The sequence below is a fragment of the Jaculus jaculus genome, chromosome 12, assembly GCF_020740685.1.
Source record: "Jaculus jaculus isolate mJacJac1 chromosome 12, mJacJac1.mat.Y.cur, whole genome shotgun sequence".
Classification (NCBI taxonomy): Eukaryota; Metazoa; Chordata; class Mammalia; order Rodentia; family Dipodidae; genus Jaculus; species Jaculus jaculus.
Genome location: NC_059113.1, coordinates 920,234 through 947,937, shown reverse-complemented (window position 1 = coordinate 947,937; position 27,704 = coordinate 920,234). Strand labels below are relative to the sequence as shown.

General features: G+C 42.2%; 1 protein-coding gene and 1 non-coding gene across 4 annotated transcripts in view; both read right to left on the bottom strand.

Moving 5' to 3' along the window:
• Positions 1-27,704, bottom strand: part of Aldh7a1 (aldehyde dehydrogenase 7 family member A1) — a 52,173-nt gene that overhangs the window by 7,141 nt on the left and 17,328 nt on the right. The window contains exons 8-14 of one of the 3 annotated variants that reach the window (XM_045131824.1): positions 23,458-23,535; positions 17,859-17,956; positions 12,690-12,731; positions 8,496-8,590; positions 5,802-5,886; positions 4,794-4,900; positions 2,006-2,122 (exon numbers count right to left, since the gene is read on the bottom strand). In XM_045131824.1, coding sequence (XP_044987759.1) covers positions 2,006-2,122; positions 4,794-4,900; positions 5,802-5,886; positions 8,496-8,590; positions 12,690-12,731; positions 17,859-17,956; positions 23,458-23,535 — 622 coding nt within the window. The remainder of the gene's footprint in view (positions 1-2,005; positions 2,123-4,793; positions 4,901-5,801; positions 5,887-8,495; positions 8,591-12,689; positions 12,732-17,858; positions 17,957-23,457; positions 23,536-27,704) is intronic. The other 2 variants (XM_045131826.1, XM_045131825.1) reach the window with 2 other exon arrangements.
• Positions 26,548-26,689, bottom strand: LOC123453940. Its single transcript, XR_006633106.1, has one exon. It is a non-coding gene; the product is annotated as a small nucleolar RNA SNORA48 (small nucleolar RNA).

Sequence of the window (27,704 nt, the reverse complement as noted above, 5' to 3'; positions counted from 1 at the left end):
GTTGGAGGTCACCCTGAGACTACATAGTGAATTTCAGGTCAGCCTGGACTAGAGTGAAACCCTACCTCGAAAACCAAAAAATAAATAAATAAATAAATAAAAGCCCTATCTAGTGGTTATTTTTAAATTAATTTCATGAGTTTAATGAGGACACAAATAGAAACCAAGAGTCAATATTTTTACTAATTTTTCTCTTTTTTGATATTTATTTATGACAGAGAGAGACAGAAAGACTGTGGACATGTCAAAGCCTTCTGTGACTGAAAACAAACTCCAGATGTGTTTACCACTTTGTGCATCTAGCTTTATGTGGGTACTGAGGAATCAAACCCAGACCATCAATCAGGCTTTGTAAACAAGTGCCTTCAACTACTGAGCCATCTCTGTGGCCCCTAATTCTTTGTTTCTTTGTGTGTGCATGTATGTGTATGTGCATGTCAGAGGACAACCTCAAGGTCTGGTCCTCGCCTTACACCTCTCTTACTGTTTTTTGCCATTGCAAATATCAGACAGCTGGTCTACAAGCTTCAGGATTCTCTTGACTGCCTCCCGTTGCTATAGACACAATAGGATGACAGACACGTTCACTACTTAAATACAAGCTTTATGTGGGCTCTGGGGGTCACTCAAGTCATCAAACTTGTGCTGCAAGGCTGGCCTTGAATTCAGGATATAGCTGAGGACCCTGAAGTCTAACCCTTCCTGCTTCTACCTACCCAGTGCTGGGATTACAGTACAACTTTTGGAGGTTTTCCCTCAATGATACTTTGAGAAACAAAGCTTAATACAGTCTTCCTCTTAAGCTACTAAACATAATAGCTACTATTTATTGAGTTCTTATTATGTACAACATACTGATCTATTCACTTAACATGTATTTATTCAATCCTCACCCTATGACACAAATTTTATATTACCAATCACCAATTTACAGATTAACCAACAGAAATTCAGAAGAGCTAATTTGCTCAAAAGCTCAAAGTCAAATACTTACACATCACAGACATGAAATTATACTTTCTATTCAGCATATGTTAAATAATGAACAATTTAAAGCCAGATACATATAAAAGCAAATTTATATTTGCAACACAGTGCAAGTCTCACAACCTTCTATCTACTAACACTGGCACATTCAAACTTGAGTTCAAGACAGGTGAGGTGGTTCATGTCTGTAATCTCAGTAATTGGAAGACAGGGAAGAAAATCACTGCAAGTTCAAGCCCAACCTGGTCCTGAAAGCAAGTTTCAGGCCAATATGGGCAACACAATAAGACCTTGTCTCAAACAGCAACAACAACAACAACTCTCAGATTTAATCATTACCATCTCAGAATGAATCCTAAATATTTGTGGGCAAGGCCTGGGCCTATCTCAGGCTAAGGACTGATCTTCAATTATTAAAACCTCTACAGGTCTGGAGAGATGGCTTAACAGTTAAGGTATTTGCCTGCGAAGCCAAAGGACCCAGGTTCAATTCCCCAGAACATACATAAGCCAGATACACAAGGGGCACATGTGTCTGGAGTTTGTTTGCAGTGGCTGGAGGCCCTGGCACACCCATTTTCCCTCTCTCTCTCTGTTTGCAAATAAATTTTTAACAAATAATAAAAAATAAAAATAAAACCTCTACAACCTGGCCCTTGATGTGAATGATAACACATCTTCCCACAGGTCTGTTGACAGGGATACAGACTCAGGCTGCTAAACTGCTCATTCCCTGTGGAAGGAGAAGCTGCTTCCATGGCCATACAGCTCAGAGTAAGGTGGCACAGGAGACAAGGGACATACACTCCACAAACTCCAACACCAGTCTAAGGTGCATCTCAGTTTCCTAGGTAGCTAGCTGTATGCAATTTGTAGTTTTAGTGTTCACCTCATATTTTACCCCAAATCTTCAAATTTCTCCCTAAAAACTTCTCAAAGGCTAATCAGTTAATACAGTTTCATGTTTGCCCAGTTATTTATTTCAATATTAGACTACAGAAAAAGAACACATTTTTACCTTGAACTTGAAGACATAGAGAATTGGAGCAAAAGTCTCTGTGTGAGCAATAGATGCATCATGAGTAAGACCTGTCACAATGGTGGGTTCCACGAAGTTTCCAGGACGATCAATGATCTTAAGTAGAAAAAAATACGAAGAATAAATACATCGTATTTGTAAGGCTTGGGTTCAGAAGACATCATCTTTGCCTACATTTGTGAAAGAGGGAAAACTGGTTATTTTTAGGTGACTCATTTCTACAAAATAACATCTTATCTTGAATGATAATTATCTCTGGTTCCTTTCCCTTCTAACTTAATCAAAGAAAAAGTGGACTGGAGAGATGGCTTAGCAATTAAGGCATTTGCCTATAAAACTGAAGGACCCAGGTTCAATTCCCCAGGAACCATGTAAGCCAGATGCACAAGGTGGCACATGTATCTACACTTTGCAGTGGCTGGAGGCCTTGGCATACCCAATCTCTTTCAGTCTCTCTATTCTCTCTGTTTGCAAATAAATAAATAAAATATGTTTAAAAAGAAAGAAAGAAAGAAAGAAAGAAAGAAAGAAAGAAAGAAAGAAAGAAAGAAAGAAAGAGGGCTGGAGAGATGGCTTAGTGGTTAAGCACTTGCCTGTGAAGCCTAAGGACCCCGGTTCAAGGCTCAATTCCCCAGGACCCATGTTAGCCAGATGCACAAGGGGGCACATGCATCTGGAGTTCGTTTGCAGTGGCTAGAAGCCCTGGCATGCCCGTTCTCTCTCTCCCTCTTTCTCTGTCACTCTCAAATAAATAAATAATAAACAAAATAAAAATAAAAAGCCTGGTAGCCTGTATTCAATCACCCTGTATCCACATAAAGCCAGATGCACAGTGACGAGTGTGCCTGGAGCTCCTTTGCAGTGACAAGAGGCTCTGGTGCACCCATTCTCTCTCTCTCCCTCCCATTCTCTGCTGACAAATAAATGAATAAAAACATATATTTTTTTATTTTTGAAAGTAGAGTCTTGCTCTAGCCCAGGCTGATCTGCAATTAGTCTCCAGAAGGCCTCAAACTCATAGCGATCCTCCTACTTTAGCCTCCTGAGTGCTGGGATTAAAGATGTGCACCACCATGCCCGGCAAAATTTTTTTTTAAATATACATTTATAGGGCTGGAGAGATGGCTTAGCAGTTAAGTGCTTGCCTGTGGAGCCTAAAAACCCAGGTTTGATTCCCCAGAACCCATGTAAGCCAGATGCACATGGTGGCGCATGCATCTGGAGTTTTTTTTCAGTGCCTAGAGACCCTGGCATGCCCATTCTCTCTCTCTCTAATAAATAAATATTAAAAATATATTTACAGGGCTGGAGAGATGGACTAGTGGTTAAGGCAATTGCTGGCAAAGCCTAAGGACCCAGGTTCGATTCTCCAGTCCCATATAAGCCAGATACACATGGTGGTGCATGCGTCTGGAGTTCATTTGCAGTGACTAGAGGCCCTGGCGTGCCCATTCTCACTCTCTCTCTCTCTCTCCCTCTCTAATAAATAAATAAGTAAAAATAAATCAGAAAAATATGTATATATATTTATAAAAATATGTATTTATATATACACACAAATATATATATATGCTCTGTCCTGTAGTAAGAGCATCTCCAAGGCTAGAGAGAAAAAAATAATCTGCTGTCAGATTGCTTTGCAAAATTCAGGGCTCCAATAGTGTTAAATGAAATGAAACTGTAAAGACAATAAATTACATGTATGCCTTTTGCATAAAAGAAGGTAACAAGCCAGGTGCAGTGGAGCATACCTTTAATCCCAGCTCTCTGGAGGCAGAGGTAGGAGGACCACTGTGAGTTCAAGGCCAGCCTGGGACTATAGAGTAAGTTCCAGGTTAGCCTGGGCTAGAGTAAGGCCCTACCTCAAAAAAACAGAAACAAGATGGACATGGTGGCACACACCTTTAATCCCAATACTTGGGAGGCAGAGGTAGGAGTATCACCATGAATTCAAGGACACCCTAAGACTACATAGTTAATTCCAGGTCAGCCTGGTCTAGAGTGAAACCCTACCTCAAAAATCCAAACACACACATACACACACACACAAAGTCTTGCACAGTAGCACAAGCCATTAATCCCAATACTTGAACACCAGCAGTAGGAGGATCACCATGGATTTGAGGCCACCCTGAGTCTACATAGTGAATTCTAGGTCAGCCTTGACTAAGGTAAGTGAAACCCTACCCTGAAAAACTGGAAGGAATAAAAAAGAAGAGAGAGAGAGAAGAAAAAAACAAAAACAAACTAAAGAAGAAAATGATATTTTTTCTGTGATTCCCCATCTTATTTGTCTAAAGTAAGCAATAAATACACATTCCAATTGCTCTGAATACAAAATCTTGTGCTATGTCATCATACATACGAAGCTCTGCATACATACAAAGCTCTGGAGACCCAACTCAAACATGACTCTGAGTTTGTGTGTCTACTCAGGAAGTTCCAGGCATTTTAGGTCATCATTCCTCACAATCTTTTTCCCACTTGTAATAGGAACAGGAGGAGAAGGATATCCAATGAGGCCGGGCATGGCGGTGCACACCTTTAATCCCAGCACTCAAGAGGCAGGGGTAGAAAGATCATTATGCATTGGAGGTCAGCCTGAGACAACACAGTGAATTGCAAGTCAGCCTGGGCTAGAGCGAGACCCTGCTTCAAAAACTCCTTTCTTTTCTAGTGCTTTTGAGAGCCTTCCCTGTGCATAAGGGGGAGAAAGAAAAAGAAAAGTGAAAAGGTAGCTGTCACTCTGGCCCAGAGCTCTCATTACCTGGCCCCCATAGACCACGGTGCCTCCTTCTTTCTTTGCTTCTTCCACAGCTCCAAGAAACATGCTCACTGCTTGTTTGGTATGGAGTGGCCCATAGAGAACATTAGCTGGGAAGAGAAAAGGAATGCTTTTCATTTTGTACTTAATACCATCATTTTATTATGTTGGTTGCTTTCCAAATGAATAAGCTAAGCCCCCTCCCCCACATCCTTTCAGTTGAGAGCAAAAGTCAGCAGCCTTCTTCTGTAAAGGACCAAATGCTAAAGATGTTATGATCACTAAGTGACCTCCATCACAACTACTCCACTCTGTCTTGGAAGAGTAAAAACCCTCATCTACAACATGCACATGAGTAGAGCAGACCCAGATGGCAGGCCCAAACTGTATTCCTTAGAAGAGAAGGAGGAAGATTTCACTGGGCCTCTGTGAGGAGGTAGCATTTTTGCACACAGTGTTGACACTGCTGGTAAAGAGCCAGGATTGGTTCAAACACTGCAAGATTGGAAGAATGAGAACTCAAGGAGCAAGTGGACATGGGTCTGTTAGAAGATAAGGGCAGGAAGCAGGTGCCACAGGATAATGACTGGGCTCCTGGCTTTAATCTAAGTATAGTGGGAAATCAGTGGAGAGTCTAAACAGTGACTATCTGACCACTTTATCTTTAAAAACCAGTCAGATTACTGTGGAAGACATCAGTGGATATAGGAAAGTCAGTTAGGGGACTGACACTTTCCCTGGGAGAAGACAGAAATGGCTTCCCAGAGGGTACAGAGATAAAGAGAAAAGAAAAAAAAACACCTCAACAATCATCACAGTACCTTGAATCTCCAGTACACATCAACTGGCTCATAACCTGGGAGGATGTGTCAAATACCTGCTACCCTGCTTCATGTACCCCCAGGCCTCTCAGAAAATGGCAGCTCCCATCCCCAACACCAAAACCTAGAAGGCCAGAAACCCTTGTCACACCAGCTGTCAAAAGGGGTATCTTTGAAAGCAGGAACTCACAGTCCCAGGGGTTCCCGACACGGATCTGTGCATAGGCCTTCTTGAGTCTGTTTACAACTTCATCATGGATGCTCTCATGCAGAAACTGAGTGAAGAAATAGTCAGGGGACGAGCACAAGAAAATGGACAAGTTTTTAATCAAGTAATGATTTCCTCAATAATACAGATCAATAACTACTGAATTACTGAAGTCTCTGAAAGGAGAAGCAAAGAAAACCTTTAACTATCTATCTTCTAATTTAAATATCAACTACATGAAAATATTCATCTGTTCTATGTCTTTATCAAGTTTTTAAAGACATGCCTGCTAAACTATACAAATCCATTATTCTTGTGTTTGCTTTAGAGAATTGATCATCTGAATTAGACTTGCATACACCTGTCCCACACTACAACTCCGAGTCTTAGTAAACACATAAGAGTTGGGTGAAGCCAACCTCTTCTAAGTCACAGAAGCACTTAGTCTCAAGGCCAGGTAGGTTCCAGACAGCATTAAAAGGCCTCAACAAGATTAGAAAGGCTCACATTCTTACAGTGCACTGTGGGATACAAGCCTATGCCATGTTCCTAGTAACAGGCATGAACTGGCCAAACTATTAAATCACTCATTCTCGGTTGAATCTCCATGTAGCAAACTGTCACTCTCAGACTAGACATGGAGAGGTCATTAGTGCTGGAAAGTTTTCTCCACATGGCTGACTGTTGCTATGGATACCAATCTGGGTAATGACTAATTGTGTTCTAAATATGAAGCATGGCTGTGTACATTTGCTCCCAGACTCAAAAGTGGGGTGAACAGAGAAATGCCTGTCTTTCACAGCATTTCACATTCTACCAGGAAATTAAGGCTGTCTCCCCCACCCCACACACACTCCCCTCAAGTAAGAGCCTCATTCTAGCCCAGGCTGACCTGGAATCTACTATGTAGTCTCAGGCTGGCCTCGAAACACAGTGATTCTCCTATCTCTGCCTCCCAAGTGCTGGGAATAAAGGCTTAACACCACCATGCCTGGCTTATTTTTTTTATTTTTTGAGGCAAAGTCTTATTATGTAGACAAAGCTGGCTTCATACTTGTGATCTTCCTGCCTCAGCCTCCCAGTGCTGAGATTATGGGCATGAGGCACCACACCTAGCTCAGGACATGATTATTTGTAATACCCTAGAATGTTTCTCAGTTTGAAGATGTTTAATGTAATTTAGTGTGCAAGTAAACTAAGTTATGAACACTATGAATATTGTATCCCAGATATTTTGTGAAAAATGCAAGAAGAAATAATATGAGAGCTAAAGACTACATCTTCATGTGTCACTGTGTTCTGAGTATTTCAGATTATCAGTCTTGTGACTATAAATGAGAATGAAAACCTAGACCAGTCCTATAACTGAAATGTAGCTTTTAATTGGAAATGAAAAGCTCAATTAAAAAATAGCAAATGTAGCCAAATTTTGCACCCAGCTAAAACTTACTTCTAGTAATCTTTCAGTACTAAGAGAGTCATGAGAAATCAAGGTTGTTATCTCTAAACTGCAAGTCAACCCAAGTATATAGTAGATTCATCTTCTCACATCCCACACACTGAAGCTAACCTTACACACACTTATTACTAGTCTGTCCTATATATTTGCATATAATAAACATTACACATAATATATAATTATTATATATATAGTATATATAGTATATGTATATGTATACTATACACACACACATATATAGTAGTACCTAGGTACTACAGGTGTGCACCACCACCAGCTCAAAGTACATATTTATCAGAAAGAACACACACAAGAGTCATTTGCTTCTCAATAAGCCATGTCACATTAGGTCAAATGTGAGACTTAATACCACAATTTAATGTATGAAAAAGCAAAGTTCACATTTAGCTAACAGCTTTAAGATATTTCAGCTTGTCTTATTCTCTAGATGTCACTGGTCCATGCCACCTAAGAAGTATGACAGAAAACATGCATTACTTCCCAATCTATCTCCCATCAGTCAGTTGTTCATGATCACTGCAAGCTACCTGCCAGCAGCATGGTATAGGAGGGCTATGCATTTGTTACCTGTGTCTATGGAATGTATTTCTCTAGCAAAACTTCAATAGACCCCCACTCAACAGAATTCATTAGAATGTTATGTTTAAAAAGCAGTTCAGGGCTGGAGAGATGGCTTAGTGATTAAGGCACTTGCCTGCAAAGACTAAGGACCCAGGTTCAATTCCCCAGTAAGCCAGATGCACAAGGTGGCACAACTGTCTGGAGTTCATTTGTAGTGGCTGGAGGCCCTGGCATGTCCATTCTATCTGCCTTCCCCTCCAATAAATAAATAAATAAAGTTTTTTTGTTTTTTTTTTTTTTTTCTGATCAAGGCTCAGGTTTATTCAGGCAAACATAAGCTTATATACAGAAGATAGAACTTTTTAGACAATGCCTATGTGCCTAAGGTCAGCTTCACCAGGATCGTATGTTCCTAGTATTTTTAAAAAATTAAAAAAGCAGTTCAGCCAGGCATGGTGATACACACCTTTAATCCCAGCACTCAGGAAGCAGAAAGAAGTAGGAGGGTCACCATGAGTTTGAGGCCAGTCTGAGACTACATAGTGAATTCAGGTCAGCCTGGGCTAGAGTGAGACCCTACCTTAAAAAAAAAAAAAGAGCATTTCATTCTCACATGCACATGTGAATATACTCACCAGTCGCCTCGCAGTGGTACACCTCTGGCCAGCTGTCCCCACAGCAGCAAAGAGAGCTGATGGAATCACCAAGCTGAGATCTGCATCCTCAAAAGCTTAAAGATAAATACACCCACATCAGTGTGTGGAGAAGACAGTAAAGGCATCTCCTGACTGGTATAAAATGACATCTTTGGAAAGTACAAGAACAACAAAACTACTGCAAAGCAGTAACATTCACACTGCAGAAACACATGTACATGGCAAAGAACACTTTTCATCTGGACAAGAACATATGACAAGTGATGAGGTCTACAACCTTTACCCAAATACACAAGTACACTGAACTCCGTCTGTCATCTCTATTCCAGACATGGTCTGAGCTTCCTCTGCATTATACTGAGGATACATCTCCCATCAGCTTATCTACCCCAGCCCCAACACCATGGCCTATTTTGATGCCAGCTTCTCTCAGTCCACAAAGAGGAAAATGTAACCTCTCTACTACAGCATTCCATAAAACCCCACAAGCTCTGGAACCAGCTGAGCCTTAGTCACTTCCTATTGCTACATAGCCCCTGCATTAGACGGCCTATCTCTCTGCTTCTGGAAGATATCAAGGACCTTTCCAGTTTCCCCTTTTCCAAGAGACCAGGGCAATGTCACTTAAAAATCCCCACTCTATCTTTCCTCTTGTATCCTCAGAAGGAAAAAATTAGCACAATCCTTACAAGGTTAATCTTTCCACTTATATTTTTTATAATCCCTCCCTTCTCATGCTGTCTAGAAACTTACATCCACCATTCTCTCTTAAGTTTTCAATGAAACCCTCCAACCTAACACTGTCCTCAGACCATAATGAGTGTTAAGAAGTAGTTTGTGCATAGAACAGACTTCTTGCTGGGCATGGTGGCACGCGCCTTTAATCCTAGCACTCAGGAGGCAGAGGTAAGAAGACCACTGTGAGTTCTAGGCCACCCTGAGACTCCATAGTGAATTCCAGGTCAGCCTGGGCTAGAGTGAGACCCTACCTCAAAAAACAAAAAAAAGAAAAACAGACTTCTTATCCATTGTCACTACTTTTTCTTTTTTAGTTTTTTTTTTTAGATTTTTTTTTTTATTTATTGCAGTCAGAGAGGGAGGGAGAGAGACAGAAAGTGAGAATGGGTGTGCCAGGGCTTCTAGCCACTGCAAATGAACTCCAGATGCAGGTGCCACAATGTGCATCTGGCTTATGTGGGACCTAGAGAATCGAACCTGGGTCCTTAGGCTTCGCAGGCATGCGCCTTAACAGCTAAGCTATCTCTCCAGCCCCAGTTTCTACTTTCTGTAGTGGTATTAGTTCAACTGATTTTTTCTTCCAATGCTGGGGACTAAGCCTAATGTTTTTATAACCACTCTATTACTGAGCTAAACCCCCAGCCCCTATGCAACTTAAGCCTCAGTTTCCTCATCTGTAAAAAGTAATAATGTCTGGCATCCTAACAGAGAGAAGAGGTTAAAGAAACCTCAGTGTGCTTTGAGGTCCGATGGACAGCACAGCCATCAACACCTGCCACTTGCTAGCTTGTCATTTTACTACGATCTGTTTTAAGTCTCAGAGTGCAACCTTCAGACGAGGCCAACAGCAGGAGCCTCTTCCTGGAGCTCCTGTGGGGACTGAATGAAACAATGCACATAACATGGGTGAACACAGTACCTGGCAGACAGCCCACGCCCACCAAATGCTAACTACACTTGTGAATGGAGTTTCTCCTTAGCTAGATTACACATTCATCTGGGACAAGCCCCTCACCATGCACTTTGTTTGGTTTTGTTTTTAATTTTTCGAGATGGGGACTCATGTAACCCAAGCATGCCTCAAACTCACTAGGTAGCTAAAAATTGAATTCCTGATCCTCTCACTTCCCTCTCTTGGTATTACAAGCATGAACCACTGTGTACTTTCTAAGTCTCAGATGTATACAACCATATATAGGCATTTAAACCTGAAGCCAATATAGAAATTGCTACACTTCTATTATATCCCAAGAGTATTTCCTTTTAGGGTAAAAAAAAAAAAAAAAAAAAAAACAATTGAAAAAGAAATAAGAGAAATCTTTAAGTTTACAGATAAATGATTATTCAAAAATGCCTAAAGGAAGTATTCTTTCCTAACATAAAAGCCCAAAATACTTCACTGAAAAAATCAATTAAGGGCAGGAGAGATGGCTTAACTGTTAAGGCACTTGCCTGCAAAGCCTAAGGACCAAGGCTCAATTCCCCAGTACCCATGTAAGGCAGATGCACAAGGTGGTGCATGCATCTGGAGTTTGTCTGAAGTAGCTGGAGGCCCTGGTGTGTCCATATATTTTAAAAATATATTTTTAAATCAATTAAGCCAGGCATGGTGTCATACACCGTTAACCCTTGTACTTGGAATGCAGAGGTAAGAGGATCATTATGAGGTCAACTTGGGCTACAGCGAGACCTACCTCAAAAAAACAAAAACAAAAAATCAATGGGCAAGCCAGGCGTGGTGGCACATGCCTTTAATCCCAATACTCAGGAGGCAGAGGTAGGAGGTTGACTAAGTTTGAGGCCACCCTGAGACTACATAGGAACTCTAGGTCAGCCTGGACTAGAGTGAAACCCTAAAAAAAAAATACTTTAAAAAATTATGAGCCCTAAGAGTGTAACATCTGCTGCTGTCTGGCTAAATATATACTATGCTCACCAAACTGCCCAGTAAGCACTTCTCTTAATGTTCATACTCATATGTTAATGCTACTCTCACTTTTGGCTACAGAACCTTCTCTTTTCAGATGGCAATAACCTTGGGATGATTCAGGAGGCACCATGGTGCTGAGAAGAAGTGACAAAGGAGTGCTCAGCACTGAAATATCTCAATCACACCTTCCATGACTCAGGGTCCATTGCGGAAGAGGCAGTGGAAAGAATGTAAGAGCCAAAGGAAGGGTAGGACTCCTTACAACATGCTCCTCCAAACACAAAATGGCTTACCCATGACCTCACAGGGCCTGACACTACCTACACAAGACCATCATACTAGGAAGAAAAGATCAAGACATCAAAATAAAAAAGAGACTGATTGAGAGGGGGTGGGGATATGATAGAGAGTGGAGTTTCAAAGGGGAAAGTGGGGGGAGGGAGGGAATTAAAATCACGGGATATTGTTTATAATTATGGAACTTGTCAATAAAAAAATTTAAAAAAAAACACTAACCCAAGGGACCTCTGTTCAATTCTCCAGGACCCACGTAAGTCAGATGCACAAGGTGACACATGCATCTGGAGTTTGTTTGCAATGGCTGGAGGCCCTGGCATGCCCATTCTCCCTCTCTCTGCCTCTCTCTCTCTCTCTTCTCCCTCCCTCCCTCCCTCTCTCTCAAATAAATAAATAAAAATACAATAATTTAAAAATAAATCATGCTGGACGTGGTGGCGCACGCCTTTAATCCCAGCACTCAGGAGGCAGAGGTAGGAGGATTGCCGTGAGTTCGAGGCCACTCTGAGACTCCATAGTGAATTCCAGGTCAGCCTGGGCTGGAGTAAGACCCTATCTTTAAAAACCAAAAAAATAAATAAATAAATAAATAAATAAATAAATAAATGTTTCTTAAACCTAAAAGAATCAGCAAATCATCTGAGTCACTTAGTTATTCTAAAGAAACACGTAGCCAGTTTTAAGAGAACAAGAGGGGGAAAAACATGAAAAAATGCAACAATACATTCAACAGAAGTCTCTACACAGGTTCTAAGCCCTAATAGCATTTTGTCAACATGAATCCTTTTTTCTTAGTTCTCTCTACCCTTAACCCAAGCTTGTGTCCTATCTTGTAAGTTAAATTGCTAAACATGGGAGCTGGGTCTCTCATAAAAAGGGGTATTTTTAGGGCTGGAGAGATGGCTTAGCGGTTAACCGCTTGCCTGTGAAGCCTAAGGACCCCGGTTTGAGGCTCGGTTCCCCAGGTCCCACGTTAGCCAGATGCACAAGGGGGCGCACGCATCTGGAGTTCCTTTGCAGAGGCTGGAAGCCCTGGCGCGCCCATTCTCTCTCTCTCTCTCTCTGTCTTTCTCTCTGTGTCTGTTGCTCTCAAATAAATAAATAATTTAAAAAATTTTAAAAAAAAAAGGGGGTATTTTTAAAAAATTTTCTATTTTCAAGATGACTGAGGACATATGATACAGAAAACAAAAAGGGGGCAACCTTACCAACAATGGCATTGTTTCCTCCAAGCTCTAATAAACTTCTTCCTTCAAAAAACAATCATAAATACAAGTTAATTCCAATTTCAGTATTTACTACACATTGCAACAGGGCCTCACACTTTAGCCATCCAAGTTATCTTTTTATTCTGGGTTTTCTTTTTTTTCTTTTAGTGGCAATATTAGGGATCAAACCTATGGCCTTGAATATGCTAGGCAAATGTTCTACCACTGATCTATCCCACCAGTCCATACTTTTAAATTTACTTTCTAATGAATAAAGCAGCTTAACTATTACATATTAATGTAAATGTTCTGAATTGGATATGGATACACATACTATGGTTATATGACAGAATGTATTCTCAGGAAACACACTAAAAATAGACATATCTTCAACTACCCCACAAACAACCCAATTATATGGGCACACTGTAGATGTAGATTTGTACTGGTGAATGTGTATATGCACATATATGTACATTTCTAGAGAGAAAATGCCAAAGGAAAAAAATATAGCCAGGCATGGTGGTGCATGCCTCTAGTCCCAGCACTTGGGAGGCAGAGGTAGGAGAATCTCTCTGAGTTCAAGGCCAGCCTGGGACTACATACTGAATTCTAGGTTAGCCTGGGCCACAGTGAGACTCTACCTTGAAAAACAAAAATTTAAAAAATTAAAAAAAAGGGCTGGAGAGATGGCTTAGCGGTTAAGCGCTTGCCTGTGAAGCCTAAGGACCCCGGTTCGAGGCTCGGTTCCCCAGGTCCCACGTTAGCCAGATGCACAAGGGGGCGCACGCGTCTGGAGTTCGTTTGCAGAGGCTGGAAGCCCTGGCGCGCCCATTCTTTCTCTCTCCCTCTATATGTCTTTCTCTCTGTGTCTGTCGCTCTCAAATAAATAAATAAAAAATTTAAAAAAAAAAAAATTAAAAAAAAAAAACTAAGTCACAGGATGGAGAGATGGCTTAGCAGTTAAGTGCTTGCCTGTGAAGCGTAAGGACTCTGGTTTGAGGCTCAATTCCCCAGGACCCACATAAGCCAGATGCATAAGATACATGCATCTGGAGTTCATTTGCAGTGGCTGGAGGCCCTGGTGCACCCATTCTCATTCTCTCTCTCTCTCTCTCTCTGCCTATTGCTCTCAAATAAATAAAATTTTTTTTAAAACTAAGAATTGAGAGGGGGAGGGGATATGATATAGAGTTTCAAAGGGGGAAAGTGAGGGGAGGGAGGGAATTACCATGGGATATTGTTTACAATTATGGAAGTTGTCAATAAAAAAAATTTTTTTAAACACTAAGTCAGGGCTGGAGTGATGCCTTAGTGGTTAAGGTACTTGCCTGCCAAGCCTAAGAACCCAGGTTCGAATACCCAGTGCCCACGTAAGCCAGATGCACAAGGTGGCACATGTATCTAGAGTTTGCCATGATTAGAGGCCCTGGTGGACCCATTCTCAATCTGTCCCCCTCCCCCAAATAAATAAATACTTTTAAAGAAAAAGAAAAAAAGAACTGTAAGTTGGTATAAACCCATCCTTTCCATTAGCTGCTTCTGTTCAGGTGTTTTGTCCCAGCAGTGAGAAGGTAACAGCTATACAAGATAAGAAAGGTCAGAGGTGTGGTGATAGCTCAAGGCCCTGGGTTTGACGTCTAGCACTGGAAAAAGTAAAATCATTTCAGCTACTCTACCATGATGGCACACCAGATTTTACTTAGTTGTTCAATACTCAATTCAATAATCAATTTGTTGGGGGTTGGAGAGACGGCTCACTGGTTAAGGCACTTGCCTGCAAAGCCTTGCGACCAGGGTCAATTCCCCAGTACCCACGTAGAGCAAGATGCACACAATGGCATATGCATCTGGAGTTTGTTTGCAGTGGCTAGAGGCCCTAACATGCACATTCTCTTCTATCTCTGTGTTTATGTAAATGAATGAATAAAAATACATATAGAAAATAAAACAGTTGTTGGTAGTTGCCAGTTTTTCGATTATCTGCTTAGGTCAGGGCTCAAGTATATGACTATCCAGAATTCTGACATACAATGCCAATGCACTCATGTTCCAGAAAAGTTACACAACACTCTCAATAGTAGTCTTATCTTATGTTCTCAGAACAAACATTTGAGATTTGTCTCAGATTTATAGATATATATTTCCTGCTTTTAGCCATGTTTTCTTTAACAGTTAAGCACTCACTGGATATCAATCATGAGGGGATGTGACTCTTATTATCAGAAGCTTCTGCCTCCTACATCTGCTCTAGCTTCTGCAGAAAGGGCTGATTGGATCACAGCTTACTGGCTACATCACGGCACTATGCTAGACCTTAAGGAAAAAAAGGAAACAAGAGTCTACTCTAACAGAAGATGAGTGGTATCTCCTGCCTGCCTGCTAGTGAAATCTGGCAGACAAGTAGGACCAGCACTTCTTGTGCCTCTTCACCCTCCCTCGGCTGCTCGCTAGCTACACTCCTAACCTCCAGAGTCCTCCTAAGCAAAACCACCGATAAACGATAAACGGAGGACAGCCAAACACACTTAAACAGTTGTAATTTGCCGGGCATGGTGGAGCACACCTTTAAGCCCAAACTTGGGAGGCAGAAGCAGGAGGATTAATTGTGAGTTCAAAGTTAGCTGGGGCCTACAATGTGAGATCTAGGTCAGCCTGGGCTAGCGTGAGACCCTAGCACGAGAAACTAAAGTTGCAATTATAATGATATGACTTAAGCAAGAACAACAAGCTACTGCTTTGCCTGAGGAGGAAAGGGAAGAAGTTGAAATCTGCTAATGGAAATAATGATACAAATGATGCTGAGCTCTGGTCCCTGTAACTGATGTCTTGCTATCTGTTCCTGCCATACCTCCCCACCATAAAGAGATGAAAAGACTTCCCCTCAAAACTGCAAGCTAAGCCATCCCTCCAGCCCTAACTTTATTTTTTTAATATTTTTATTATTTGTGAGGTGAGAGAGAATGAATGGATGCACCAGAGCCCCTTGCTACTACTAAAGAACTCCAGATGCATGCACCAATATGTGTATCTATCTGGCTTTATGGGGGTACTGGGGAACTGAACCCTGCAGACAGGCTTTGGAAGCAAGTACCTTCAACTACTGAGTCATTTCTCAAGCCCAACTTCAACTCTGAAGATGACTTGAACTAAATTTCATTTAGCCCACTACCCTACTAATATAAAATTATCCTAATTTTTCAAAAATATACATTAAAGAAACTATGATTTATAGTTTCATAAGCTAGTAAATAAATACTATCTATATCTTTAATGAGCAACTAAAAGAGAAATAATTGAAAATTTTAAAGCTCGCTTATTCTTTAAAATATACTGTCAAGGTTATAAAAATAAGACAGTTGATATATTTTGTTAAAAAATACAAGTCATCACAAGGCTACGGGCAGCTGGGGTCCTGACATTAATTGCACTGCACTCACAGCTCACCTGGAAAGAATCAGCATCTTTATGACATCAATTAGTCTCACGCCGTGAAAATGTTGACGCCTTTCCACTTACTTACATCTTAATTTCTTTCAAAACTACTTTAAGGTACTTTGTCAAAAGACACTTCTTACGTTAAATTCATCTATAAACATTTTATTCTTTTTGATGCTTCCATAAATGGATTTTTTTAAATTTCATCTTTTTTGTTACCATACAGATATGTCAACTGATTTTTTTTAAATCTTGTATCTTGCAGCCTTATTGACTTATTATTTGCTCAAACAGCTTTTATAAACTTTCTACTTAAAATTAATGCCTGCATAGGAAAGCAGCTAGTAGATTAACAAATCTAGTCTCACTATACACTGGGGTTTACAATCTAAATTCAGCCTAATTGCCAAAAATATAAGTGAAAGTTAAATATAGGTAATAATTCTAGGGGCCTGGAGAGATGGCTTAGCAAAGGCATTAGCCTACAAAGCCAAAGAATCCTGGTTCAATTTTCCAGGACCCATGTAAGCCATATGCACAAGGGGGCACATGCATCTGGAGTTCGTTTGCAGTGGCTGGAGGCCCTGGCATGTGTGTGTGTGTGTCTCTCTCTTTCTCAAATAAATAAATAAATAAATAGATAAAAAATATTTTTTTAAATTTCATACACATGCTAGATGACTTTTTTAAGTTGCCCAACAGGTCAGGTAAAATTTGGAAAATATTTTTATATGATTATACTATTAACTCCTAAAGAGAAAATAGTATTTCTTCTACATAAAATTGTGCTCCCTATATATGACTAATAGTTAACTATTACATCCCTTTATATGGGTATTTAGCTAAACATGGCCTATATCTCCATGGAAAGAAATAAGGAGGGCTCCAGGTGTAGTGGAACACACCTTTAATCCCAGAACTCAGGAGGCAGAGGTAGGAGGATCACTGTGAGTTTGAGGCCACCCTGAGCCTACACAGTGAATTCCAGGTCAGCCTGGGCTAGAGTGAGACCCTACCTTGAGAAAAAAAAAAAAAAAAAAAGGAAAAAAAGAAAGAAGGAGGGAAAAAACTTAGCTATCACATTCTCATTTTTTGGTGTTTTTTCTTGTTTTTTTTGGTTTTTCAAGGTAGGATCTCACTCTGGTCCAGGCTGACCTGGAATTAACTCTGTAGTCTCAGGGTGGCCTTGAACTCACGGTGATCCTCCTACCTCTGCCTCCCGAGTGCTAGGATTAAAGGCATGCGCCACCACATTCTCATTTTTAAAAAATATTTTATTTATCTGAGAGAGAGAAAGAGGCAGAGACAGAGAGAAAGAGAGAGAAAGAGAGAATGGCACACCCACACCTCTAGTCACTGCAAACAAACTCCAGATGCATGTGCCACCTTGTGCATCTGGCTTACATGGGTACTGGGGAATCAAACCTTGGTCCTTAGGCTTTGCAGACAAGCGCCCTAACTGCTAAGCCATCTCTCCATCCCACACCACATTTTTAAAAAGAATTTTTTATTATTTATTTAAGAGACAGGGAGAGATCAATCAATCATGGGCACACCAGAGCCTCCTGCCCCTGAACTCCAGATGCATGTGCCAATTTATGCATCTGACTCTACTGGGAACTTGAACCCAGGCTGTCAGGCTTTTGAGCATTTAACCACTGAGCCATCTTTCCAACCCCCAGGCCCATATTTCTGAGAGACTCAAACTCTCATTATAAAGCCAATACTTACCAAACCTCTCCTGCACCATCAGGGCCACCTGTTTGCCCACCCGAGTGCTCCCGGTGAAGGACAGCAAGTTCACACGCTCATCTCTGGCCATTGCTGTGCTGCAGGGAACAGACACAGTCAACCAAGCAGAAAAAAACAGAGAAGACAGCATCCAATAGCACCAGCTACAAGCACTGACATGGGCTCTTGGCAAGACAGTCAGTCGAGACTATAAGGAATTCTGTCCCAAAAGCATGCGGTAAAGTCCCCATGAAAATAAAATAACTTTTTCATAAGTAGAGCCATATGGAAAAATGGGCTAACGTTTTTTTGTGAACTGTCAGTAACATCTAGAAAAAGCTGTTAGTTCAGGAAGAAAGTTTTTCTTGTATGAAGAGAGTGAACAACACAGTCCTTAGCTGATCACTCACCCATAATCCATAATATGCTTCCTTTGAGAATCAAAAACAGACTAGGGGAAATGGCTCAGCAGTCCACTTCCTTGCAAAGCTTGCTGGCTTGGGTTTGAATCCCCAGCACATAAAGCCAGATGAAAACAGTGGCATCTGAAGCCACAGTAGACTCTGGTGTGTATACACCACACACACACTATACACACACACACACACACACACACACACACACACACACTAATTTTTAAAAACCTTTTTTTAAAAAAGCACTTAAAACAGGTAGGCCTGGTGACATAGACCTATAATCACAGTTATATGGAAAGATGAAGAAGGAAGACTGCAAGTTCAAGGCCAGCCCTGGGCAAGTTAGTGAGATGCTGGGCTGGGCATTATGGCACTCAGCTTTAATCCCAGAACTTGGGAATCTGAGGCAGGAGGACTGCTGTGAGTTCAAGGCCAACCTGGGGCTGCAAAGTGAGTTCCAGGTTAGCCTGGACTAGGAGGATATCCTGCCTCAAAAGAAAAATAAATACGAAATAAAACAAAAACAGGTACTGCGGAGACAGTTCAATGGATAAAGCATGAGTACCTGACTTTGGTAAATCCATGTAAAACCAGATGCTGTGGCCCAAGTGTCTGTAATTCCTATGTACAGTAATTCCTATGTACAGTAATTCCTATGTACAGTGAGGAGAGGTAGAAAAGGAAACTCATCTAGAAGCCTGAAGGCCAGCCAGCCTAGCAGACACAGCCCAGTGACCAATGAGAGACCTTGCCTTAAACATGCGGAAGGTGAGGACTCACACCTGAAGATGTCCTTGAGCCTCCACACATGAGCAAAAGCCTGCCCACGCTCATACACACAAACACACGCCAAAAGAAATGAAATAAAATTTAAAAAATTAAAACGAAAATAGGTCTGGTACCTAGCTCGGCAGTAAAGCACTTGCCTAGCATGTGTGAGTCCCTAGGTCCAATTCCCAGTACTAAGGTGTGGGAGAGGGAGCAAGAGGAATTCAACATATTCACAGCATTCAGGAGAAGGGAGCAGAAGAACTGGGCTCAAGACCAGTCTGGGCTACACTGGGAGACCCTGTTGAAAGAAATAAATATCACAAAAAAAGACAGTTGCAAGGACACATCCTATAGAAACCTCAGCAAGACAGACTTAATATATTTTATTTATTTGAGAGAGAGAGGAAGAGGCTGAGAGGGAGAGGGAGAGAGAGGAGAAAATGGGCACACCAGGGCCTCCAGCCACTGCAAATCAAACTCCAGACACATATGCCTCCTTGTGCATCTGGCCTATGTGGGTTCTGGGAAATCAAACCCAGGTCCTCAGGCAAATGCCTTAACTACTAAGCCATCTCCCCAGCCCAGCAAGGCTGACTTAAAAAGGCTATGCTTATCAGGCATGGTGGTGCACACCTTTAATCCTAGCACTCGGAAGGCAAAAGTAGGAGGACCGATGTGAGTTCAAGACCAACCTGAGACTACATAGTGAATCCCAGGTCAGCCTGGGCTAGAGATCCTACCTCAGGAAAGAAAAAAAAAAAAAAAAAAAAGCAGGCTATGCTTACATGATAATGCCAGGGTGTCTTCAGGAACAAATTGTACATGGGAAAATCCCTTAATCCAAAAAGATATCTCTAAAATTCACCTTCATGATTAACACAACAGATCTGTCCAAAAATACAAACTCATAGACACAGAAAAGATACTAGTGGTAGTCAGAGACTGGGGTATAGGACAATGGGAACTGACTGCTGACAGGCATGGGGTTTCCTTCTGGGACAATTTAAACATCATGAAATAAGATACTGATAGTGGCACAATACTGCATCTTCTAAAAGCTACTTGTGGTGGTCTGAATGCACATTTCCCCCCATAGCCTCCAGTATTTCTGTGTAAGCTTTCTACCTAGACTCCAGCAGGTAAGGTACGTCACTGGGGACAGACCTTGGGTTTAGCCTACTGTGTGGCTAGACCCCGCTTGTGCTTACTGTTCTCTCTCTCCTTCTGTGGAAGATGTGTGATAAAGTGAGCCAACTTTCAATGCTCCAATGGAGCTTCCCCTCTAAAGTGTGAGTCTGAGCCTGGTGTGGTGGCATATGCCTTTAATCCCAGCACTTGGGAGGCAGAGTTAAGAGGTAGGAGGATCGCCATGAGTTCGAGGCCACCCTGAGCCTCCATAGTGAATTCCAGGTCAGCCTGGGCCAGAGTGAGACCCTACCTCAGAAAAAAAATAAATAAATAAAAATAAAGTGTGAGTCTGAAAAAAACCCTTTCCTCTCATAAGCTGCTTCTTGTCAGATTTTTTTTATTTACTTATTAGAGAAAGGGGAGAGGAGTGGGCACACCAGGGCCTCTAGGTCATCTCTTCAACCCCCCAAGTTTTGGTGTCTTTTTAAAAAAAATGTTATTTTTTAATATTTTATTTTATTTATTTATTTGACAGCTAGAAGGAAAGAGGGAGGGAGGAGAGGGGAGGGGGAGACAGAGAGAGAGAATGGGCATGCCAGGGCCTCCAGCCACTGCAGACAAATTCCAGACACGTGCATCCCCTTGTGCATATGGCTAACATGGGTCCTGGGGAATCAAACCTGGGTTCTTTGGCTTTGCAGGCAAGCGCCTTAAGTGCTAAGCCATTTCTCCAGCCCCAAAATATGTTATTTCATTTTTATTTATTTACTTGAGAGAGAGAGAGAGAGATAGAAATAGGCAGGTGGGGGGGGGGGAGAGAGAGAGAGAGAGAGAGAGAGAGAGAGAGAGAGAGAGAGAGAGAGAATGGACATGTCAGAGCCTCCATCTGCTGCAAATGAACTCCAGATGCATGCACCCCTGTAACAGACAGCTTCAGGTTCACTGAGATGAACTTTCAGACCAGGCAGTTATGGAGGAAGGGATTTATTAAGCTTACAGATCCAGGGGAAGTTTCATAATAGCAGAAGAAGCTGGCCTGCCTTCACAGGCCCAAGCAGACAGAGAGAAGCACAAGCCTAAAGGTCAAAAGCCACAGCACACTTCAGGAACTCCAGCTAGGCACACTTTGCATTTCTTTAGATTGAAATCTGAAACCCACCACCACACCTTAAGATCACCCAGTGACATTGCCCCCAGCAGGTGGCTACAGATGCAAACTACAAACAAACAACTAAATATATTGGGGGCCATCTATTCTATTAAAACCACCACAACCCCCTTGTGCGTCTGGCTTACATGAGCCCTAGGGAGTTGAACCTGGGTCCTTTGGCTTTGCAGACAAGTGCCTTAACCGCTAAGCCATCTCTCCAGCCCCTGTCAGATGTTTTGTCCCAGCAATGAAGACCACAACAGGAGCTGGAGCGCAGCTCAGTGGAAAGCACTTGCCAAACCTTCATAAGGCCCCAGGTTCAATGCCATGTACCACCTCAAAATGTTTCAGGCCATTGCCAAGGGTCTTGGTTGCCCACCAGAACTAGATGGTAAGACCCTACTGTTGAAGGCTCCACATGCTTGGGTTGCAGGTCACTGAAAAACAAGCTACAGCTGAGCTGGAAGCCTCCTCCTTGTTGACTAGCTGTCAGAAAGCTGGAAAGAGCTGTGTAGCCCATTGGGGAAGAAAGGTCATCAAAGGTCTCAACCAGCAGTGGGCCCTGTAAGCTTTACAGCTGGCCAGTCAGGCCAAATGTACCAACTGGTGCGATGGTGGTGTGTCTGTTATGAGGGAAGCCAACTGCTCTCTGAATCTGAGGCCAGCTTCATGAGAGGGAATGGTACTGCAAACCTAATCAAATCCTATGGCATGGGAGATCATAAGCCTTAGGGGGAAATTATTACTGTTTTCTGGCTGGATTCCTATATTGTGCCCACCAAACTGCCCTCTAAGCACTTTTTTAAAAAAATTTATTTATTTTTATCCATTTATTAGACACACAGAGAGAGGCAGAGAGAAATAGAGAGAGAGAGAGAATGGGCATGCCAGGGCCTCTAGCCACTGCAAACGAACTGGAGACGCACGTGTCATCTTGTGTGAATGGCTTAAGTGGGTCCTGGGGAATTGAACCTGGATCCTTTGGCTTTGCAGGATAATGCCTTAACTGCTGAGCCATCCCTCCAGCCATTTCTTTGTTTCTTTGAGGTAGGGTCTCACTCTAGCTCAAGCTGACCTGGAATTCACTATGTAGTCTCAGGGTGCCCCTGAACTCACAGTGGTCCTCCTACCTCTGCCTGCCAAGTGCTGGGATTAAAGGTGAGTACCACCACACCCAGCCTTCTAAGCAATTTTTATGTTTATGTCCATATATTAATGCCACTCTCACTTTTGGTTAGAGAAGCTCCTCTTTTCAGATGGCAGTAACCACTGGGTTGACTCAAAGGTCACCACAGTGCTGAGAAGTAACAGTGGGGTGTTCAGCACTAAAGAAGACATCTCTATCATACCCTCCAAGGCTCATGAACAATTGTGGAAGAGGCAGAAATAATGTTAAGAGCTCAAGGAAGGAGAAGAGTGTACAGACACAAAGTAGCATTGATATTTATGACCTTACAGTGGCTGATACCCCACATAACAGGAGGGAAAAAAATGATGACATCAGCTAGGCATGGTGGCGTACATCTTTAATCCCAGCACTTGGGAGGGAGAGGTAGGAAGGCCACCCTGAGACTACATAGTGAATTCCAGGTCAGCCTGAGCTAGCGTGAGACTCTACATCAGAAAACAAACAAAAAAAAAAAAAAAAAAAAAATGACATCAGAGTAGGAGAGAGATAAGTTGGAAGGGAGTCAATGAAGGGGGAATTTGGGAGGGGGAAAAAGGTGGTGGTGAGAGGGGATTATGATCATGGTATACCATCTATATGTATGGAGGTTGTCAATAAAAAAAAAAAAATTTAAGCCGAGAGTGGTGGCGCACGCTTTTAATCCCAGCACTTGGGAAACAGAGATAGGAGGATCACCATGAGTTTGAGGCCACCCTGAGACTACATGGTGAATTCCAGGACAGTCTGGACTAGAGTGAAACACTACCTCAAAAAGAAAAAAAAGAAAGTTCAGTATCTAAAAAGACAGGTATTACCCTCCAGGAAAGGTTATGAGTTATTAATAAAGTAAGACTAGCCTCACCTCCTTAACTGCACTCAGTTTTATTATTGTTCCTGTGTCATGGGAGTCTAGTCAATCAACCTGGGGTCCTTCCACAGAGAGGTGCACCCCATCTAGTCACCTACCCAATATCTGCTCCACCACACGTCAAGGAACAAATCGCACCAGGCAGCTGGTTGGCCTCTAGTACCCTGGCTACAATCCTAGGAAAGAAAAGTGAACATGAAGTCAGCCAACAGCTCTACTGCTTAAGACGTTTTCTTTGAATGAGGAAGAAATGCTAATCACATGACTTTCCTTTCTCAATTTTCTTTCCCCCTCCTCACCTCACACAGGCAGACCAGCAGTTCTCATGTACTACAGACAAGGTTTGCTAACATTGACAGGAAGATCTCATTTTTTCTAAATGAATCTTTTTTGTTTTGTGTGTGGCGGGACGTGCATGTGTGTACATGTGTCCGTGTGTGGGAGCACATGCACCCATGACTGTATAGAAGCCAGAGGATAAGAGCCAGTGCCTTCCTTAGTTACTCTCCACCTTATTCTGTGAGACAGGGTTACTCACTAAGGCTAGAGCTCACAGATTCTGCTAGTCTAGCTAGACAGCTTGTCCTGGGGATCCACCCATCTCCCACTCCTCAGTGCTTTCTCTGAGACACGGCTGCTCGGTGAAGCTAGAGCTCACAGATTCAGCTAGACAGCTTGTCCTGGAGCCCACCCATCTCCCACTGTTCAGTGCTAGGGTCACAGGCAGTGGCTACTGGCTTCACATACAACCAGTTTAGTCAGAAAAAATAATAATAATAATAAGCCTTGTGGACAAGCAAAGCATGTTCTCCAGTTTACAATTAAATGAGACTACACTAAATTCTTACTTTGAATTCTTAAAAAAAAAAATAGATCAAGTAATCCGTGTGTGAAGAACCCTTTCTTTTTGGCTTTCAAAGAGAATATGGTGATTCATGCTTATGTGCCAGCATGCAGGCTAGGCATGTCACGAGGGTATGGTGGTGCACACCTTTAATCCCGGCACTCGGCAGGCAGAGGTAGGAGAATCGTTGTGAGTTTGAGGCCATCCTGAGACTACATTGTGAATTCCAGGTCAGCCTGGGTTAAGAGTGAGACCCTACCTAAAAAAAAAAAAAAAAAAAAAAAAACCAGGCTGAGGCAAGATTTCCATGAATTAGAGACCAGACTGGGCTACAAAGTGAGATACTATGTCTAAATTAATTAAAACTTAGCATTCTGAGTTTCCAGAGGACCAACAGAGCAAAAGCCCTCTATCATCAATCAATCATTTTATCTTGCCAGCTCCAATTTGTTTAACTCAAAAAGTTCCAAATCTCACTAAATCCCATTCCCACTTCCACAGAAAAGGTACCATACTCATGCCTATTTGGGTTCCCTGTCCCTATAACTTGTTTATAGCTATTTTCCTTCCTTCAATCCAGGATCCAATCAAGCCCGGTCAAGGGTCATGCCCTGAGTGTCATGCCTGAAGGCAGTTCTCAATTTCCACAACTCTCTCAATGGACTTTGGGTACAAATACTGTTTGCGTAAGTACACTTACTGTACATCAAGGCAGGGATTTTGCTCAGTGTAAAATTAAGATTAACAAAGCCTAAAGCATGCGTGTCTGACCTCGGGTAAAATTCTAGCTCCAATCTTATTACCTGACTAGTGTCACAGTGTAAACAATGTCTCAGACAACATGGCCTATGGGAAAAGTGAGCTATGTATGGCCAATCACACTTGCATTATGATGAGCTATAAAATGTAATTTCATGCTTTTTTTTTTTTTTTTTTTTTTTTTTTGGTTTTTCAAGGTAGGGTCTCACTCTGGTCCAGGCTGACCTGGAATTAACTCTGTAGTCTCAGGGTGGCCTCGAACTCATGGCGATCCTCCTACCTCTGCCTCCCGAGTGCTGGGATTAAAGGCATGCGCCACCACGCCCGGCTTTAAAATGTAATTTCATGCTTTTACATTGGTATTGGCAAGCCAAACTCCAGTCCTCATGCTTGCAAACATTTTTACCCACTGTGGTGCTTTGATTCAGGTGTCTCCCATAAGCTTAAGTATTCTGAATACTAGGTCCCCAGCTGATAACAATTTGAGAATTAAAACCTCCTGGAGGCAGTGTATTGTTAGGGGCAGGCTTATGGGTATTATAGCCAGCTTCCTCTTGCCAGCATTTGGCATTCTCCTATTACTGCTGTCCATCTGATGTTAGCCAGGAGATGATGTCTACCCTCTGCCATACCATCATTTTCCCCTGCCATCATGGAGCTTCCTCTCGATCCTGTAAACCAAAATAAACCCTTTCCTCCCACAAGCTGCTCTTGGTTGGGTGCTTTCTACCAGCAATGTAAAGTTGACTGCAATAGTAAAACTGGCACAGTGAGGTGGGTTCATTGCTGCTACAAACCTGATTGTTTGGCTTTTGGCCTTTCGGGACTGATTTACAGGAGGAATGTGGAAAGCTTAGAAACCATGACCTAAGAGACACCTTGCAGTGTTATAAATACAGTTTGATGGACTACTATGGTCAGAGTTGAAAGACCTAAATGCAGTAAGAACTATGGACTGTGAAGTTTGGCTTATGAGGGTGAGAAAGAGCTTTGCCTGGACTAGGCTAGAAGCAGTTTGTGTGAGAGGTTTGCTATTATGCCATGTCCTGAGAACTTATGAGGGGTGCACTGCATAAAAACAGACTGGTGTGAGCAAAGGGATATGGCACAGAAAGAAATCTTTGGGCTGAAACTTCTGCCCATTCAGCTGCAATTGTATGAGAGATTATAACCACTGAGAGTGACCTGTATTGCTATCTTTTGAAAGGGCTTGAATGCTGAAGGAGTGTCCTGTTCTTCAAAGTCTGCTTTATCGCCCTGTGGATTAACAAATTGGTAGCCCACCTGGTACTATGAAGTATAATAAATGCAGGAAAGAGAAAGTCATTGAATTTGCCACATGGTTTTGTATTTTGGAAATGGCTGTGGGCAGTGTGAAGCAGGCTTGTTGTATTACCTGTGTGAGACCCAATGGAGCCATGAGACTGACCTCTAATTCACTCTGTAGTCTCAGGCTGGCCTGGAGCTCACAGCGATCCTCCTTCCGCTGCCTCCCCAATGCTGGAATTAAAGGTGTGCACCACCATACCCAGCTTCAATCTTAGAACTTTTTGAAATCCTCTCCCCTTCTCTACTTTCTTTTCATGATTGTGTCCTAGGCATGAAACAGTTTTGGCCACCAAGCCAGGCATCAAACTAGGATGAACAAAGGATTGTCATCTGCTCTGCCCCTGACTGATATAATACCACCACCAATGAGGTGTTTCTTGGCCCATTGTCAAGGGGTAAATTAACAATTCATTGGTTAACTCTACAACAGACTCTCTACCAAAAAATTCTTAAGTTTGAGCTAGAGAGATGGCTTAGTGGTCAAGGCACTTGCCTGTGAAGCCTAAGGACCCAGGTTCATTTCCCCAGAACCCACATAAGCCAGATGCACACAGTGGCACATGCATCTGGAATCTGTTTGTAGTGGCTGAAGGCCCTGGTATGCCCATTTTCTCAAATATGAATAAATAAAATACTAAAATTTTGAGGCAGGGTCTTACCTTATCTCACGCTGACCTGGAAATCACTCTGTAGGCCAAGCTACCCTTGAACTCACAGCAATTCTACTACCTTAGCCTCCTAAATGCTGGGACTAGAGGCATGAGTCATGCCCAACTAAAATACTGTTAACTTTTGAAAATATACTTATATGCACGTGTGTGTATGGGTGTACCAGGGCCTCTGGCCACTGCAAATGTAACTCCATACATATGCACCATTCCTTGTGTCAGGCTTTATGTGGATACTGGGTATGGTGATTTGATTCAGGTGTCCACCATAAACTTAGGTGTTCTGAATGCTAGGTTCCCAGCTGATGGAAATTTGGGAATTAATGCCTCCTGGAGGCAGTGTATTGTTGAGGGCAGGCTTACGGATATTATAGCCAGTTTCCCCTTGCCAGTGTTTGACACACTCTCCTGTTACTATTGTCCCCCTTATGTTGGCCAAGAGGTGATGTCCACCTTCTGCTTATGCCATTGTCTTACCCTGCCATCATGGAGCTTCCCCTCAAGTCTATAAACCTAAACAAAACCTTTTTTTTCCCACAAGCTGCTCTTGGTCCAGTGACTTCTACCAGCAATGTGAACCTGACTGCAACACTGGGTAACCAAACCTGAGCCATCAGGCTTTGCAAGCAAGTGCCTTTAAGTGCTGAACTATCTCTCCAGTCCTGTTTGTTTTAGATATTACATTGGTTCAATATTTCCTTGCTATGCCCAATGCCATCTTTTGCAGTGTGAATGTTTACTCTGT